This window comes from Hippoglossus hippoglossus, chromosome 13 (genome assembly GCF_009819705.1).
Source record: "Hippoglossus hippoglossus isolate fHipHip1 chromosome 13, fHipHip1.pri, whole genome shotgun sequence".
Lineage (NCBI taxonomy): Eukaryota > Metazoa > Chordata > Actinopteri > Pleuronectiformes > Pleuronectidae > Hippoglossus > Hippoglossus hippoglossus.
The window spans coordinates 998,795-1,017,043 of NC_047163.1; the positions used below are offsets into that span (position 1 = coordinate 998,795).

At 44.8% G+C, this 18,249-nt stretch overlaps 1 protein-coding gene across 2 annotated transcripts in view; it reads right to left on the reverse strand.

The window, feature by feature from the left end:
• timm50 (translocase of inner mitochondrial membrane 50 homolog (S. cerevisiae)) overlaps window positions 1–18,006 on the reverse strand; it is a 37,486-nt gene extending 19,480 nt beyond the window's left edge. For both annotated transcript variants that reach the window (XR_004615783.1, XM_034603630.1), the window contains exons 1-4: window positions 17,723–18,006; window positions 16,053–16,209; window positions 13,327–13,358; window positions 8,697–8,718 (exon numbers count right to left, since the gene is read on the reverse strand). Coding sequence is in view for 1 of the 2 variants with exons in the window: in XM_034603630.1 (XP_034459521.1) it covers window positions 8,697–8,718; window positions 13,327–13,358; window positions 16,053–16,209; window positions 17,723–17,929 (418 nt within the window). In the remaining variant the exon portion in view is untranslated. The remainder of the gene's footprint in view (window positions 1–8,696; window positions 8,719–13,326; window positions 13,359–16,052; window positions 16,210–17,722) is intronic.
• Window positions 18,007–18,249: the final 243 nt, after the last annotated feature.

Genomic DNA, 18,249 nt, shown 5'->3' on the forward strand with positions numbered 1-18,249 from the left:
CCTTGTTTATGATTGGCTGAGCAGTAAACTACTCTATAAACGCATACCTGTGACGGCATTACATCACTATTACTGCGCCAAACAAACCAGAACAACAGAAACCCACAAAGAAGAGAGGAGGCGAGCCTGCAGGGGTTTATGTCGGAGCAGACGTGGAACCTGCTGCGTCCTGTTGCTCAGCTGCTCAAACATGTCGTGGCTCATCATATTCACCTTTCACTCGTTAATTGAAGTATATTGTTATTAGTGCAAATAGCAAGTTATTAGTACAAAATAAGTCACTAGCGAAGCAGCCGTCGTCCAGACGACGTCCACCACCGTAGTAAAAACACGCCCCTGTGGACCTGGAGGTCAGAGAATCATGCCAGTGTGAATCGTCCGAACCAAACGACCTTCACGTCCTGAGTCAACAGCTGGCCGCACTAAAGGCACTCTAACCGCTAACAGCCACTCCACCATTAACCCTCTGGAAACCGACCACCTGACGGCGGCCTCTGACCCAATGCTGTTAACATGATCGTTCTATAAAATAAAAACTAGAACTCTCATTCTTTTAGAACTCGAAAGCGAAGGCCACTGTCTTCTACCTCATCACGATGTACGATCATGATGATGTACGTTCATATCTCACAACCTAAGCGTGTTTTATGTGTTTATTTAGATAAATTTCAGTTCTTTAATAATGCATTATGGTTTATTGACCAACATAACCGATTAGCAGGAAATGACATCACAGGAAGCACCAACACCAACGTAGACCCTGGAGGAACATTTCCACGGCACAGATCAGAGCGCGTTACATCGCTGGATGTCTACAAACCCTGGCAGACGAGTGGGTGTTTCTGTTTGTTGCCGTGTGTTCGCGTGATGAAACTTTGCCAGGTACATGTAGTAACTTTTATGTAAGAGCAAGAGAGCCCATGTTTTCCAGTACTTTTATAAAAGGGTTTTAACTACGCCCTTTAGCTGCTCTATAATTCACTGCAAACCCCGGCCTCTTGCAGCTTTACTGCTTTATTTTATCATGTTAATCAACGGACTCCGGGTGTGGAGGAGGGGGGGGGCGCTGACGTAATGGAGAACAGAGCATGATGGGAGAAGGACCGAGAGGAGGAGGAATATTTTTCATCCGGTCGGCTGTAACTGCTGCGAGGAGGAAGTCACGGACGTGTCCATATTCAGTGGCTGCTTTCATTCGGCTGGTCCACGCGTCGGACCAGATGGAAAACTCTCAGCGACTTCGTGATGGGTTTCAGTTAAATTTGCTTCAGATATTCATGGTGCCCAGCGGCTGAATCCTTAAGTTTTTGAAGATCCTGACTTTGACATTAGTGCTACTGCAGACAACACGTTTATAAAGATAGACAACATGTCTCCACTTCCTTCCGCTATTAAGAAATTAAGCAAAACTATCCTGAATACGAACGCTGCCCTCTTGCGCTGATGTGCGGACACGATGGAGGGGACGGAGCTGAGGTACCCAACCAATCAGGAGTCAGTCTCAGCTGTCAATCATGACATCTCAGCCCATTTTTATATCATCAAATAACTAATTAAAACCAAACTTATTAGAAACATGACCACTTGTACATACATCAGTGAGTTAAGAACTAAAGAACCTAAAACCAAAGAAACCAACTAACTAACATGATTTTTGATTTTTTTGGTTGGTTCATGTCTGATTTGCTAACATGGAGGAAGCAGCCAGCCACCAGGGGGCAATTGAGACGTTTTGGCTTCACTTTTGAGGAGCTGTCATGTCGTCCACTTTCATTAGGAGTCTTAGCAGCAAGTCGTATTTCATACACATCAAAATATCTCAGCATCTGGAAGATGGGTCGTCATAAAATATTGTGTTTCCCAGAGGATGAATTCCATCAACTCTGGTGATCAGGGCCGTACAGTTGTGATGCTCAAGTTTCGTTTGTGTCTTAACTTTTATTAAGACCCACTGACAGAGAGAGGAGGATCTGATGCTCTTTTGAAAACTTCATTTGAACAAAACAACTTTAAAAAACTGGCCTTAAAAATCATTCTCAGCAGGGGAAGGTTTTTGCACCAAACTCACGTCATGTTTGTCTGGATGTAAAATACCTGAAATTCCTGTTTTTAGTCGTGATAACTCTCTGGGAGTGAAGAAGAGGCCACCTCCTCTTCTTTCTTCTCCTCTCGTTTCCCTTCTCTCATCTCCTCTCCCTGTCTAACGGGCTTCCTTTCATAGTTAATGCCGGCTCTTTGTGTGAGAGGCCTTGCTCCGTCGAGCTGTCAAACCAGGGCTGTTTGTGTTTTCCTCTGAAACGGCCTGGGTGGGCCGATGTGGGCCGATGTGGGCCGAACAACTACGCTCCTGCACTGAAAGTGACGTGCCACGCTGACGCCGAGGCAAAACAAGCTAAATTCATCCAGGCTGAGGTTATCACACTGCGAGTGTGAGAGCCGGCTCTGCGGTGGCTTTATAGAGCTCCAAACAGCTGCTTGTTGCTGCAGGAAACACTGACACTGAGGATGTTCAGAATTAACATTTAACCACCAACTCACTAGAATTTCTATGAGTTAACCAATTACAAATAATAAATATTCTCTGCAGCTCCAGGAAAGTTTGACAGAAGGAAACATTTCTGTCATCTGCAACAACAGCAGTGAACATTAAGTTTAATGTTGTTTACATGTACTACAAAGTGACTTTACAGCTGAATGACGACACGGAGACGATGAAGTAAGAACTCGCGAGACAAAGATCAGGTGAAGCAGACGTTTTCAGACATGAACTAAAAAGGAAAATGGGGTCCGGACTTTCTCAGGAGTTTGTCTTTCACACATGAAAAACTCAGCAGGAGATTCTGTGGTCAGACGCAGTCACAGGAAGTGAAGGGTGGCACAGTGTGTAGAGCACACAGAGGCGTCACCTCTTATCAGCAAAAGCTCTGGAATCTCCTCGTCTTTCAAAGTTGACGCCTTCATCTTTGCATGGCATGTTGGAAACGTCATCGACACGCCCTCTACACAGAAATTCCTCAGCAACCGACTTGGACATTTGCCTCCAAGTCGGTTGCCACCAGGCAAGGGGTGGAGTCGAGCAATTCATGTCTGTAAACATCATTTGTCAGATAAGAGCTGATTTATTTTGTGTTTTCCTATCAACAATCATGTGAAGAGGAATCCACAGCGGCTACATGAAGCAGAAGCAGAGGAGGAAAAACCATCAGCCTCTTGAATCGATCATGAAGTAACTTCGGTAAAGGGAGACGCATTTCTATTTCAATTGGTATTTGATTATGGGAAATTCTTCCCCCATTAAAGCAGAAATTAGCTGTTAATGAGGAATACAAACAGAAAAGAAGGACGGCAGTCCTAAGGAAGGAAGGAAGGAAGGAAGGAAGGAAGGTAGGAAGGAAGGAGGGGTGTTGACCATAATAATAAGAGAAAAGATGAAGAGAGAGAAAGTCTGTTACGAGGGGAGAGGGACAGGATAACAACAGTGGAGGATAAAGGGATGGATGCAAGAAGAAGTGGCTAGAGGAGGAGAAAGAGACAAATGATGAATAGGAAAAGCAGGACAACAGCATGAAAAACATGAACATGGAAGAAAAGAAGAGGCTAAAGTGAAGAGTGAGTGATTGAGAAAGAAGAGGAAGTAAAAAAGGAGGGAATGAAGCAACAACAACAGAGAAGGAAAGATGGAGGGAAGCCAAAATGGGAGAAAAGAAAGGATGACAAGACGGCAGGAATAATGAAAGGAGTGACAGAGAAAAATAAGAAAAAGAGGAGGAAATTGTGGATGAAAGGAGAGAAAGGAGGATGAAAGGAGAGAAAGGAGGATGAAGAGAGAGATGGATGTAGGGGCCTCCGTCCCAAACAAAAGCTGCAGTCAGGACCAGCATCTGCTGCACAGCAACATGTCCTCCTCCCTCCTCCCTCCTCCGTCATTTGTTTCTCTACGGGTGACAAACGGCAGCGTGGCGTGTGTGTGTGTGTGTGTGTGTGTGTGTGTGTGTGTGTGTGTGTGTGTGTGTGTGTGTGTGTGTGTGTGTGTCAGTGCGTGTGAGTGGCCTCTGGGGATCTACAGGATAGAAAGTGTTTCTGTTAATGTTAGAGCAGCAATGAACTATAGAATGTATATAAAGACCATCAGTGACTGTATATAAAGATGATCACTGACTGTATATAAAGAGGATCAGTGACTGTATATAAAGACCATCAGTGACTGTATATAAAGATGATCAGTGACTGTATATAAAGAGGATCAGTGACTGTATATAAAGAGGATCAGTGACTGTATATAAAGAGGATCAGTGACTGTATATAAAGAGGATCAGTGACTGTATATAAAGACCATCAGTGACTGTATATAAAGATGATCACTGACTGTATATAAAGAGGATCAGTGACTGTATATAAAGAGGATCAGTGACTGTATATAAAGAGGATCAGTGACTGTATATAAAGAGGATCAGTGACTGTATATAAAGAGGATCAGTGACTGTATATAAAGAGGATCAGTGACTGTATATAAAGAGGATCAGTGACTGTATATAAAGACGATCAGTGACTGTATATAAAGAGGATCAGTGACTGTATATAAAGAGGATCAGTGACTGTATATAAAGACCATCAGTGACTGTATATAAGAGATCACGACTGTATATAAAGAGGATCAGCGACTGTATATAAAGAGATCAGTGACTGTATATAAAGAGGATCAGTGACTGTATATAAAGACCATCAGTGACTGTATATAAAGACCATCAGTGACTGTATATAAAGATATCAGTGACTGTATATAAAGAGATCAGCGACTGTATATAAAGACCATCAGTAACTGTATATAAAGACCATCAGTGACTGTATATAAAGATGATCAGTGACTGTATATAAAGATGATCAGTGACTGTATATAAAGATCAGCGACTGTATATAAAGACCATCAGCGACTGTATATAAAGGATCAGCGACTGTATATAAAGATCAGTGACTGTATATAAAGAATCAGTGACTGTATATAAAGAGGATCAGTGACTGTATATAAGAGATCAGTGACTGTATATAAAGACGATCAGCGACTGTATATAAAGAGGATCAGTGACTGTATATAAAGATGATCAGTGACTGTATATAAAGATGATCAGCGACTGTATATAGAGGATCAGTACTGTATATAAGATGATCAGTGACTGTATATAAAGAGGATCAGTACTGTATATAAAGACCATCAGTGACTGTATATAAAATGATCAGTGACTGTATAAAGAGATCAGTGACTGTATATAAAGAGATCAGTACTGTATATAAAGACCATCAGTGACTGTATATAAAGAGGATCAGCGACTGTATATAAAGAGGATCAGTACTGTATATAAAGACCATCAGTGACTGTATATAAAGAGGATCAGTGACTGTATATAAAGAGGATCAGCGACTGTATATAAAGAGGATCAGCGACTGTATATAAAGAGGATCAGTGACTGTATATAAAGAGGATCAGTGACTGTATATAAAGAGGATCAGCGACTGTATATAAAGAGGATCAGTGAGTGTATAAAGATGATCAGTGACTGTATATAAAGAGGATCAGTGACTGTATATAAAGAGGATCAGTGAGTGTATATAAAGAGGATCAGTGACTTTACAAGCATGTATTTGTTTATGAGTTAAACTGTTTGACATTTTTGAAAAAGCTAGTCATGAAATCCAAGGAGAATACATTGTGGTGTGTGTGTGTGTGTGTGTGTGTGTGTGTGTGTGTGTGTGTGTGTGCGCATAAGGTGTCAAATCTCCTGGTTGCCATGGTATCCGACGCTCCTCTGCATCACGCACATGAAAGCCGCCGCGTTGCACACAAACAGAGTCTCTAGCCAAATACGTCCCACAAGACCTATTCATCCGTCCCTCCACTCACCTTCTGCTGCTCCCAGAGGAGGGGGGGGGGGGGGGGGGGGGGGGGGGGGGGGGGGGGGGGGGGGGGGGGGGGGGGGGGGGTGGGGGGGGGGGGGGGGGGGGGGGGGGGGGGGGGGGGGGGGGGGGGGGGGGGGGGGGGGGGGGGGGGGGGGGGGGGGGGGGGGGGGGGGGGGGGGGGGAGGAGGAGATGATGGAGGAGAGGATGGAGGAGAGGATACTAGGAAGAAAGAGGAGGATGAAGATGCATCTCTCCTCCCTGAGGGATCATGAACTTTTACCCTGGTCCCTAAGCTCATCAGGGATGATTTGGCCTCGGTCCCTGAGGTCATGATTGGCCCTCATTACTCTGAAGGGGCTGATGGGAAATATGCGAGGGAGCATTTAGATCTAAATGTTGTGTCATCATTCATGATATCATTGATCACCTTTCAGTAAAATCAATGTGATGATCTGCTGCGTCCAATGACCTCACAGCCCGTTCTTTCTGCAACTTGGGTGGGAAACATGAATAAAAATGGCGACTAAAGGAGATCACGATTGGCCACGTTGCGCACACACACACACACACACACACACACACACACACACACACACACACACACACACACACACACACACACACACACACACACACACACACACACACACACACACACACACACAGGGAATTTCTGACTCTTTGCTGCGTGTCTCTCTTCCTATTTCCTTCCTACTGTCCAGTGTCAAATCAAAAGAATAAAACATATATATTAAAACGTGTGCGTGTGGACGAGGGCTGAGAAGCAGTCCTCACACCGCGGGTGTGAAGCACAGCTGTGAACGTCAGGTCGATGTGTCGGGACAGAACTCGCCACTTAAACGAAGTCTGATCGGGGGCTGATACTAATGATCCCTTCATCAATAGTTGTGTGTCCCTCAGGCCCAATCCTGCCTGAACACACTTCCCTCCTTCTGTTCATCAATCACTCCATCAACCCATCGGTGGACCCCCCTCCATCTACACATCTGACCACCGATCTGTATGTCCTGACCAGACTTCACTCACCGTTAGACTCAGTTTTATTTTAACCTCAGTCCACAAACAACACATGTGCTTAATGAGCAGAGGACATGTTTGAGTCAGACAGCAGGAGATGATGGACAGATAGAGACAGAGGGGACAAGAAGAGACAGGAAGAGACAGTAATAAAGATAGGGACAGAGAAAGGACTAAGGAGACTGAGGATTGTGGTCAGATGAGGACAGACTGGACCCTGGGGGATACTTTATGATGGACGGAGCGACAGAGGGACGGAGGGACGGAGGGACGGACTCTGGAGGAGGGACACGTGAGCACTGGACTCTGGGGCTGAGGGTTATTGATGAATTGATTATTGGCAGATCAGAACTTGTTTAGAGGCTAATCGCAGCCGATCCATGTCTGAACACATTATAATGTTGAAACTACATTATGCAACTATATTAACTTAACTAGATCCACCAATTTATTACATTTGCTGATATGAAAACTTATTTTACAGAATAAACTATTTAAAAAAGATGTGCATTTATGTAAGAATTACTTTTATTTTCTTCATTCAAGTTCTATATATTTGGGTAAATTTGTATTTTCTTTTTATTTAGTTAGTTATAATAAAGTTTAAACTGTAAAATATCAAACCTCACTTTTCTTTTTCATAAGAGTTTGATTACGACATCCCAGAATTCATTGACAATTTTATATTTTTATTCACCAATCAGTACAAATATCACAATTGATATCTGTACTGGCCCCAACAGCTCATTGAGGAGCTCATTGTTTACTGAGCTGCTCTTAAATCTACACACTCCTGCTCTACTGGTTCAGGAAGCCGGGGATCATGGGTAATATCCAGCGTTCCGTCGTGTTACATATTATAATTCTGTTACATATTTGCATGAACGTCGTCCATGGTCTTTAAAATGTGGGACTGAAAACATCCAGGACAATATATATATAAGTTTTCTGTGTCGTTACATTCACGACCGTCGAAGAGCAAATGTGGGTCTGAATGGGTCTGAAGAGCAAATGTCTTCCTCTGGATAATTCACCAGGATGTAAATGCAGAGTGTGTTTGTTTGAGTGATGGATCACTTCACTAAAGCCTGTGTGGCACTGCCAACTGTTCCCATACGCCCCTGTCCCATCATTCATTCACCCCCCCAACACACACACCACTGCCAGGGTGTCAATAAACACACATGTTCAGTAGAAGGTGGTGGAGGACTCATGTGGACTAAAGCAGGGGGAACACCCCCCCCCCCAACAATATATCACACTGTAAAGTTGTCATGTCAGTAACGAAGCTCTGTCACTTTTCAAAAATACAGAGACGTCTGTTTCTCCCGCTTCAACACAGCGAGTCCTCAGCTGTTTGCATTGGTTCACAGTTCACCACAGCGTCACTACCACTGGTCTCCAGTACGCTGTACAAACAACGTCTGATAATAAAAACCATCGATAGTAGGGGCGGGCCTATCAATACACAATCGGCTGTACCATGCACAGCCACGAACCAGGTATTAGTGAAATATTTAAAACTCTCACACAAAGTTGCCAATAAAGATTTCACACAAGATGAAAACCTGCTCAACCAGGTTTGGAGAAAATACTTCAGATTCAACTTCATTCAGGTCTGAGCGTGACTGCCGGGTTTTTAAAAAGGTGTGAAAGAACAGAGTAATAAATATATGAGGCAGGTTCTGCACACGCACACACACACGCACACACACGCAGACGCACACACACGCAGACGCACACACACTAAAGTGGGTTCACTCACCTCTGTCGAACTCATCTGGAATCTGTCAGAGACAAGGGAGAGAGAGGATTGATTAAAATCTCTATACAGTTATAAACGGTCGTCTCTTAAACTGACGTCAGCAAACTGATAGAAATCTTTAGACATTTGTGGGAAACAGACGTCACATGTTTGATTCCTGGTAAAAACATGAAGCTGTTGAGGGAACTGTCGTGGATATTGATTGGCCTTTAGTAATCAGCCAACATCTGAAGTATGAACCTGATGTGAAATAGCAGGAGATGGAACGTGTGTAAATGAAACAAAAGGAAAATGTTGAAAGACGTTGAATAGAAAGATGGAGACGAGGAAAAGGAGACAAAACAGTAAAGAATGAAGAAATTAATAATAGAATAATGTTGGGGAGGAGAGTGGAATTTGAAAGAAGCCGGAGATAATGGAAGAAAATAAGATTCGACAAACTGAGGAGGAAGAAAAAATTAAAACATGAAGGTGAAAGAGAAAGTAGGAGGAAGAGGGGAAGACGGAGGAGGAGAGGAGGAGCAGTCAGGAGGATCAGGAGCTGTGGTGAAGGACTCCACCTGCTGGTCAAACTGGGTCTAACATCCTGTCTGCTCTGAACAGCCCAACATAAACCTCAGGGGTCCACAGAGGAAGGACTGTGACCTCTGACCCAATTAGCTCAATGTCTAAAATCTAAAAGTCTCCTTCTCACTCACACTCACACACACACACACACACACACACACACACACACACACACACACACACACACACACACGTCTCAATGCCTTTACCATAACTAATACTTGTAACCCTTAACCTACATTTTATCTAGACTTAACCTTAAAACATGTCGTCACCTTAACGTTGAATGAATTGCGTAATGGGGACTTTCCTGAATAAACAGGTTTAGGTTCCCACCACATGCGTTAAACCTGGACCATGAAATGCTTCAGAAAACACAACCAGAAACTGAAAGAGTCTCATTGGACTCTTTCATGGTCCTTGAACTAATCATGTGTGATGTTCACCATCAGGACAGACAATCAAATATGAGCTGGTGACGTTTCAGCAGAATCACGCTTCATGTAATCAAAACTTAAAAGGTTGACAGAGGAACCAGGAGCAAAGAGGGCGTCTGAGAAGACCAGACGCCGACACGAGGCCTGAAGTCGGGGGAAGGGCTCAGCTGCTGCTGGCTGTGCTGCTCAATGTGGATCGAGGTGTGAAAACAGCCATTAAAACCTCATCGACACCTCAGTGTGACCGCAGCGCCGCAGCCTGGGAGCAGGACAGGAGGAGGTTCCCACACAACAAGCACAAGATGCTTCAGACGTGAACTGAAGCACGAACATGTTCCTGATGTGAACGAGTCCGACCCGGACAAACTCCTGCTGCTGCTCCACATGACAAACACGAACTCCAGGAGGCCGGACATGACGTATAAACTCTGCTGTGGAAAGATCAGTGTTGTTGTTTACAGCTCATCCACACCGGCGTCGGCCCTCAGCACCAAAAGCTCTGGAATCTCCTCGTGTTTCCAAGTTGACGTCTTCGTCTTCTACGTGTACGGCTCCTCTTCTTCATCCTCAGATATTCTGCTCTTCCAGTTTCACGTCCGCCACGTTATAGAAACGATCTGTGCGCACCAAAGTTAACCACGGTGTTCCACAAGGCTCTGTGCTCGGCCCAATTTTATTCTCATATATGCTTCCACTTGGAAACATTATCAGGACACACTCGGTAAATTTCCACTGCTCTGCGGATGACACCCAGTTATACTTGTCAATAAAACCTGAACAAAGTAATCAAATAACTAAACTCCAAGCATGTCTTAAGGACATAAAAACCTGGATGACCTGCAATTTTCTCTTATTAAACTCAGATAAGACAGAGGTTCTAATACTTGGCCCTAAACACCTTAGAGATACATTATCTACTGATGAAGATGCGCTAGACGACATCGTCTTTGCTTCCAGTGAAACATCAGGAACTTGGGAGTGATCTTCGATCCTGATTTGTCCTTTAATTCTCACTTAAAACAAATTTCTAGGACCGAGGTGGCAGCTGATGATGGATCCTAATGGCGGCAGTGGACAATAACTGTGGACTATAGTGGCATCCGATCTTGATGGTGGATCATGATCTTGCTGGCTGCTGACCATGGACTATGATTGCAGCAGGACTGCTCGATACATAGTATTTCTCCTCAGACACTTGACCATTAATGACATTAATCCACCAATTCACTGACCTTCAGTTATACTTCAAAATGTTTATTCTTATCAAAGCTGTTAAAACCTTTATCTCTCTGATGTTCTCCTTTACACGTGACATCCATTGCACTTCTGTCCGTCCTGGGAGACGGATCCTCACATGTGGCTCTGAGGTTTCTACCTTCTTTACCTGTTAAAAGGGTTTTTAGTAGTTTTTCCTGACTCTTGTTGAGGGTTAAGAACAGAGGATGTCACACCATGTTAAAGCCCTATGAGACAAATTGTGATTTGTGAATATGGGCTATACAAATAAAATTTGATTGATTGATTGATTGATATAGAAATGCTGTATTCTCACATAGACTCGCTAGTAAAAACTCAGCAGAGGGTCCAAAGCAAGTGACCCTGACATTTGTGTTCTCAAGTACAGCCCCTCCACAACATGTCAGGTGAATGTCCAGTGCAGGTTTGAAAGCAGCTTATGTTTCCCAGACAGCAAAAACACACACCACATGTCCACTGTCCTGCTCAGCAAATGTCCCCTGGAGACGAGGAGGTGAGATAAGTGTGCCCCTCTGAAGGCTCTGACAAGTGGCACACAACGACGTCTCACCGACATGAGGAAGTGTGTCGTCCAGCGGGAAGCAGACAGGATGTGCAGGTGAGATAAGTGTGCCCTTTGAAGCCGTGAGGAAGTGACCTGAAGACGCCATCATTCCCACATCTTCACCTCATCAAAAACTGCTTTGATTTGACAGCAGACACGGGGAAAGTGGTGAAAACTAAAATGAAATAATCTGTTCAAAAACCAACCAGGCAGAGCAGTGAGGCCGTTTTACAGTTGGGTGACTTTTCATTCCTGAAACTTTATCGTTAAAAATGGCGACTTTGGACTTGACTCAAGTGACTTTTCCTGGTTGGTGTTAAAAGCACTACCTAAGTATGACCACGTGAGTCAGAGGATGCTGCTCATCAAATATCACAATCTTAGGGTGTTGACCTTTTTCCTTGAGAGTTAAAGAACAGTGGTTTACACTGGATAAGAAACTGTAGAGAAAAACCCTCCTGTTGGTGAATCTTTCCTGTTCAACAGAAGAAAGTAACAGTAAAGTTATTGATCCAGTCACAGATTATTCTTTGGCTTTTCTGCTGCAGGATGACGAGTAAAGACAATAAAAATAATTTGTCCCCCCTGACTCCACTTTCCCACAGTGACGGCTTCAAAGACACACGGACAAGGGCACTTCAGGAAGTCGTCCGCGGTCGTTTGGCTCTTTGGTAACGACAAAAGGATCCTAACGTGACAGAAGTGTGCCCCTTTGAAGTGGCTTCCCACAGCAACACCTCCCACAGTCAGAGCTGAGCGCAGAGGAGACCAGGACAGAGGAGACCAGCGCAGAGGAGACCAGGACAGAGGAGACCAGGACAGAGGAGACCAGCACAGAGGAGACCAGGACAGAGGAGACCAGGACTGGTATTGACCTCCGTCCTGAGAGATCCCAACACAAATGGTCATCGCCAAGTTCAGGTCTGAATGTAGAATATTTCAAAGCAGAGCAGATTTCCCTGTTGTGGGACTAATGAAGCATTAACTTATCTTATAGATCCCATCACACCACATGGGTCTGATTCCAACGTGAATGTACGAATATTAAACTCTCAAATGGGCAAAGAGTTAACAAATGAATACATTTGTTAAATAACATTAACACAACAGCATTAAAACCCCACAGGAAACCAGAATAAAGGACATTAAGATGCTGTTGTTGTGAACGCCTCCGTCCTGCACAGACCAGTTTAGAGCTGTGGGATCAGTGTTATTTAGTGGTACTTGAGGACTGGAAGTGATGGTCATTAGAACATCCTCTTTGATGTCCCGCTTTCCCAAACTCACAGCTCAGACAAAGAGGACCTGACAGGTACCTGTCGAGTGTGCCGCCCGGCCACCTCACCCTTCCTGTCACAGCGTGACAATGGGCAGGGGGGGGGGGGTGCTGAAGGTGAGAGAAGTGTGCTCCCTTCCTCTCCCACACCCACACCTCAGTCATCTGCATGACAGTCTGCAGAGGACCGCCCCGTCTGTCCAGGTTTACACCTCTGTCAGACGGGCACATGTCACACAGAGCTGTGAAGTGTGTCCTTTAGGCTCCTGTACAACAGGAAGAGGAACTCCTACATGTGACGGGAACGCTGCACCACCGAACATCAAAGGGAAGGCAACGTAAAAAAAAGAGCTGATTGAAATTAACGGCAGCGTAAAAGTGTGCCGACGTCGGCTCTGGTCCACATCCATGTGTGAACGTCCCATTTGAGCCTGAACAGACACAAGCTCACAACCACCTGAGAGCACAGGGTCACACCTGGAGTGTGTGTGTGTGTGTGTGTGTGTGTGTGTGTGTGTGTGTGTGTGTGAGACAGTAAATACAACTTACCATGTGTCCTTGTTCGTCCACCGAGTTGGAGCCTGAATAAAAACAAAAAGGAAACAGTTAATCACGTCTGTGGAGAAAAAAACTTTCTGATTTAAACATCTAACGACAATATTGAGATTTAATTTGTTTCATGGACCGAAAGCTGCTGTCAACACAATTATCAGTTTAATGGGAAAATCAGGCTGAAACTAACAAGTCGTGACATAAATTCTTCGTCATGAAGGTTAGAACGTTCAACATGGTGTCGACTCATCTTTACAATCAGGTGACATGATGTTGGCTTAAGTTTATCAATTATTTTTAAAGTAAGCAGCTCATGTCCACAGTTAAACTGTTTAATTGCTTATATGGTACAAGGTTAAGTCGTAAAAAGTATTGAGATTTAAAAAAGAAAATGAATAAATGAATTAATGCATGAATTAAATCTAAAGTTACCGACCCTCAGCGTGTCGACATTGGAACAGACTCAACTGTTACTTCACCCTCTCATAGATCATATGATGTCATATTATACAATATTGACACTGGGCGATATATAAGAGATCAAATGTCAGTTTTATTACCGTCTCTTTTTAAACTTTATTATTCTACTGTTCTATGCTTCACTTTCAGAATCACCTTCTGTACATTTCTATAAACTCTGTGTTTAGCCTGATTGACACCGATTTGAATGGGATGGACAAAATAATAGGAACACCTGTCAAATGAGAAAGATCTGGGGGTTTTGGAACATTGGATATTTACACGTGACTTGATCTCGGACTTTAAGGACATCGATCCATTAACAGAAAAATAGCCAATGAAAAGAAAGATCAGATTCAGACCTAAATTAAGACAAAAGAGTCAAAACAGTTTTTTCCTTCAAAATGACACATGAAAAACACCAGAACCTGTTTCCAGCTTCTCTTGTATGTGCACGTTTCACTGCTTTCCTAAAGCTTCATCACAGTACCGAGATCCTTCATGAACGCTTCAGTGGAAAGAGATTAGACAGAAGAGAATCACGTCTCAGCCTCAACACATTGACACCTGTAATTATCAACTTTCCTATGCGTCACTCAAATCGTGTGACGACTGAAAAGAAAGAAAGAGTACTTCACAAACCTATTTGCTGTAAAACCAGACAACATGTGAACATGTATGTTCTCCTACAGCATCTTATAATCCAGAATCTCCACAGGAACTCCACAGATTACTTCCACATGACAGGAGGCGAGATTACATCCCAAATTATCAAGCGGATTCCCAGTTAGTATTCCAGAAATATTCCAAGACCGAGAAAGAGGGGAAAAAAGCCAGGAAAAGTAAAAATAGAACAAAAAAGGTAATCTCCAATGTGTTTCACGCCATCGTACACTCCGCTGCAGACGGCGTAGACACAAAACAGGACGGGATAAATAACCAACAGTGTCCAGTGTGTCAGAACTGACAGCTTTAATCCGATGTATTCAGAAATCACTCGAAGAAAAAGCGAGTAAACGACGACGAACGCAGGAAAATCAATACGCGTCTTCAGGATCAAAAATAAAAGAAACCGTGACGACAGGAACGCGACAGATGCGTTTGCTCGCTGGGTTCCACAGCGTCGTGGTGACGGTGACCAGCTCTGAGCTCCTGTGATGATCTGATGCCGTCGTGGCTCCACCGCCTCGAGGAAAGTTCAAATCTAAATTCACACGAGCTTCACTCTTTCCTAACAGGATCTTTCTACCGTCTCTGACTGCAAACTGCAAACTGCAAACCGGCTGCTTCAAACTTCAATTGATCAAATACATCTCAGGCTGCTCAGCTCCGACTGACTAGGCCCGCCCCTCTGTGGGCGGCCCCTCCAAACAGGAAGCAGAGGGCGATAAACCAATCAGACCCAGTGTGTACAACACATCCCACCCCCCCACACACACAGTCATGGAGAGGGTGGGGAGACGGCGAGGGGAGATAGCTCAGTCAGATACCAAAAGATAATCACATTTATTGACCCCATTTATTAGCAAGTAGAGCTGCGACTAAAGGTTATTTCAATTAATGATACATTTCATAATTCTTTTGTTTGTTTAACTATTAACTGTTTGAGGTCTTGACCTTCTACTTGAGATAACGTATATTATGATTTTGCGCTATACAAATAAAATTGAACTGTCGTCCAATGTGTCGTCTTCAAATATCTGGTTCTGTTGAAAACAACAGTTTCAAACTCAAAGATTAATTTCAGGGCTTAAACGACAGTGGATTGTGTCGTTCTCTGGGACGGATAAAATAAATTAAATAAAAAATGCAAAAATGGGTCAGAAAATATTAGATTTATGTAAAGAAAATACCCCAAATGTTAAATTTGTAATCAAATAAAAACACCTACAACTAGTCTGTCAGAGCTGAAACATGATGGTTACACAACTGTTGCGTGTTTGTGTTTTTCTCTCTCTCTCTCTCTCTCCCTCTCTCTCTCTCCCTCTCTCCCTCTCTCTCCCTCTCTCCCCCTCTCCCTCTCTCTCCCTCTCTCCCCCCTCCATTTTTCTCCGCTCACTGACAGGTCGAGGCAGAAGTCGTCCATGTTGAATCTGGTTCTTTCTTCCAGTTAATGAGGAGTTTCTGTCTCCAGTCACCAGAGCTGCTCATTGTGGGAACTGTTGGTTTCTCTATAATGTTTAATGTCTCAACCTTCTATATAAAGAGCCTTGACTTGATTTGGCGCTGTCTCTGTGGTCATGGGCCGACGTTAACACACTTACCGAATATGTAGACGATGCCGACCGCCCCGCCGATTCCCATGAGTCCCGCCAACCGTAGGACCATCTTCTTGGCGTAGGCCGTGTTTTCATTCTGCTTCTTGTCCTCCGTCTTGTCTCCCTCCTTCTCTGCCTCCGCTCCCTCAGGAGGAGGCAGACCCTGGAAAAGAACAAAACGTTTCAGTTTGAGGATTTACTGACGTTTCTACTTTCACCTCCTGCTGCTGTGATAACAAAGGACCCACTCATCTCATCTACTCATTTCACAGTCACACATGGTATCATCAGCGTCCACGTTGTCTGATATCCACTGAAACTAAAACCGGTTTCCACAGAACATAACGAGGTCATATAGAAACGGTGTCATCACTTCGCTCGCCCACCAGGGTGCGCTCTAACTGCTTTAGTAACAACACACTCAACACACACAACACACACACACACACAATTTCACACTAGTAAGAAATCATGGTCACTCTGTGGTAATGAACCAGTCAATCGAGCCAACAGGACTTCTGTGGTTGTGATCAAAATGTCCATGGTAACAGATAGTGTCACTAATCACAGCTGTCGCAACCTGAGGATTTGTGGGTAGTGTAGTCTTCTACTTAACACCCAGAATAAAACTACTTTTTCTTAAACACAGTTGATATCATACAGACCTGTGGCTTCTACGGGAGAACACAACATTGTTTAACAATCTCGTAGTTTGGGGCGAGTCTATAAATATCCTGGCTGATAATAGAGATTCTATTTATCTGATGATTTTTACACCACAAACAGTTTATTTGATCGAGAAATCAGCAGTTTACAAACTGAGACCTTCAAAATAAAGGCTTTAGTTCTTACTTTTAATGTGGAAGTCAGTGATGGTCTCTGTATCACTCAGGTGCTCAGTGTAGCAGCAGCGTGTCAGCCACATCTGTGTGTGTCTGTGTGTGTGTGTGTGTGTGTGGTTGAAGTGATGGGGGGGACAGACAGGAAAGGGGGGCGGGTGTGTAATGACCTTCAAACCAAACTACCCTTGGCGGTCACCGCTCTTTCTCTGACAGCTCCTGTAGTTAAACCGAGCGCACACTGAGTAGATGTGAGCAGCTGGCACACAGCACGAGCTCTGTGAAGGACCGAGCTAATGCTAACCGAGCTGACGCTAACCGAGCTAACGCTAACTGTGTGTCTCCTGTCATCACACAATGAAAACACACACATGTCAGTTCCCTGTCAGCTGGAAGAAGAACAGACAGAAGAAGAACAGACAGCAGCTGACTCGTCTCCTGCAGAAACACAAGCTAACAGCCCCATGCTAACACTAGCCAGCTAGCCTGTTAGCTAATGTCAGGTTCATTCATTCTGCAGACTGCGGTGAGCCGGCGGGGCGGGGCAGGCATCTACCGTTTCTCACAGCAGATGTGAATAAAACTAACGCACAGCAGCGGGTGGGCACAGCGGGCGCGTGTCTGTGTGTCAGTGGCATGTTCACATGTTAGCTAGCTCTCAGGTTAAACACAGGTAGGACATGTCAAGAGGAGCGGCTGCGGTATTAGTCACCCCGGCAGCTCGTGTGGGCGGGGGTTCCAGTTAACTACATATTCTGGAGTGGCCGCCCTCCCCTGTCACCCTCGCTGCCTGCAGTTAAAGAACAAATCGAGCGCCCTCACGCAGGCTAACCCCACCTGACTCTGCTGCTGGAGCCGCTCCTGGAGGATCGCCTGGGCCAGGCCGCCCGCGGCACCGCCCGGTCCGGACGGCGGCTTGTCCGAGGACAGGGTCCGCGCGATGCGGGCCGCGGCCGGGGAGGAGGCGGCCGCCGCTCCGCTCCGGAGCCGCAGGAGGCCCCGGCTCGCCCGCACACACATGGGGAACACGGAGGTGGCCGACATGTTGGATGAAGCTCTGGCTGCCGGCGAGCGAGAGAGGCGCGAGTCAAAAGGACAAAAGCGTCCGATTGGCTGGCGCCGCTCTGAGTGGCGGGGAAAGGGAGCAATCAGCGGGGCGACAGGCCACATGGAGCAGGAGGAGGCGGGGTCTGAGAGTTGTCTAACCAATCAGGAGACAGAATGAGTCTGACCTTCGAATACAGCCCCAATCGGCCATGATGGTTGATGGCAAATGCCCAAACTGTCTGTTACATGACGTGAATATTATAAAGACTAAACTCTGACTCTTTAATATTAACTCAGGAGGAATCAAAACTTTATGT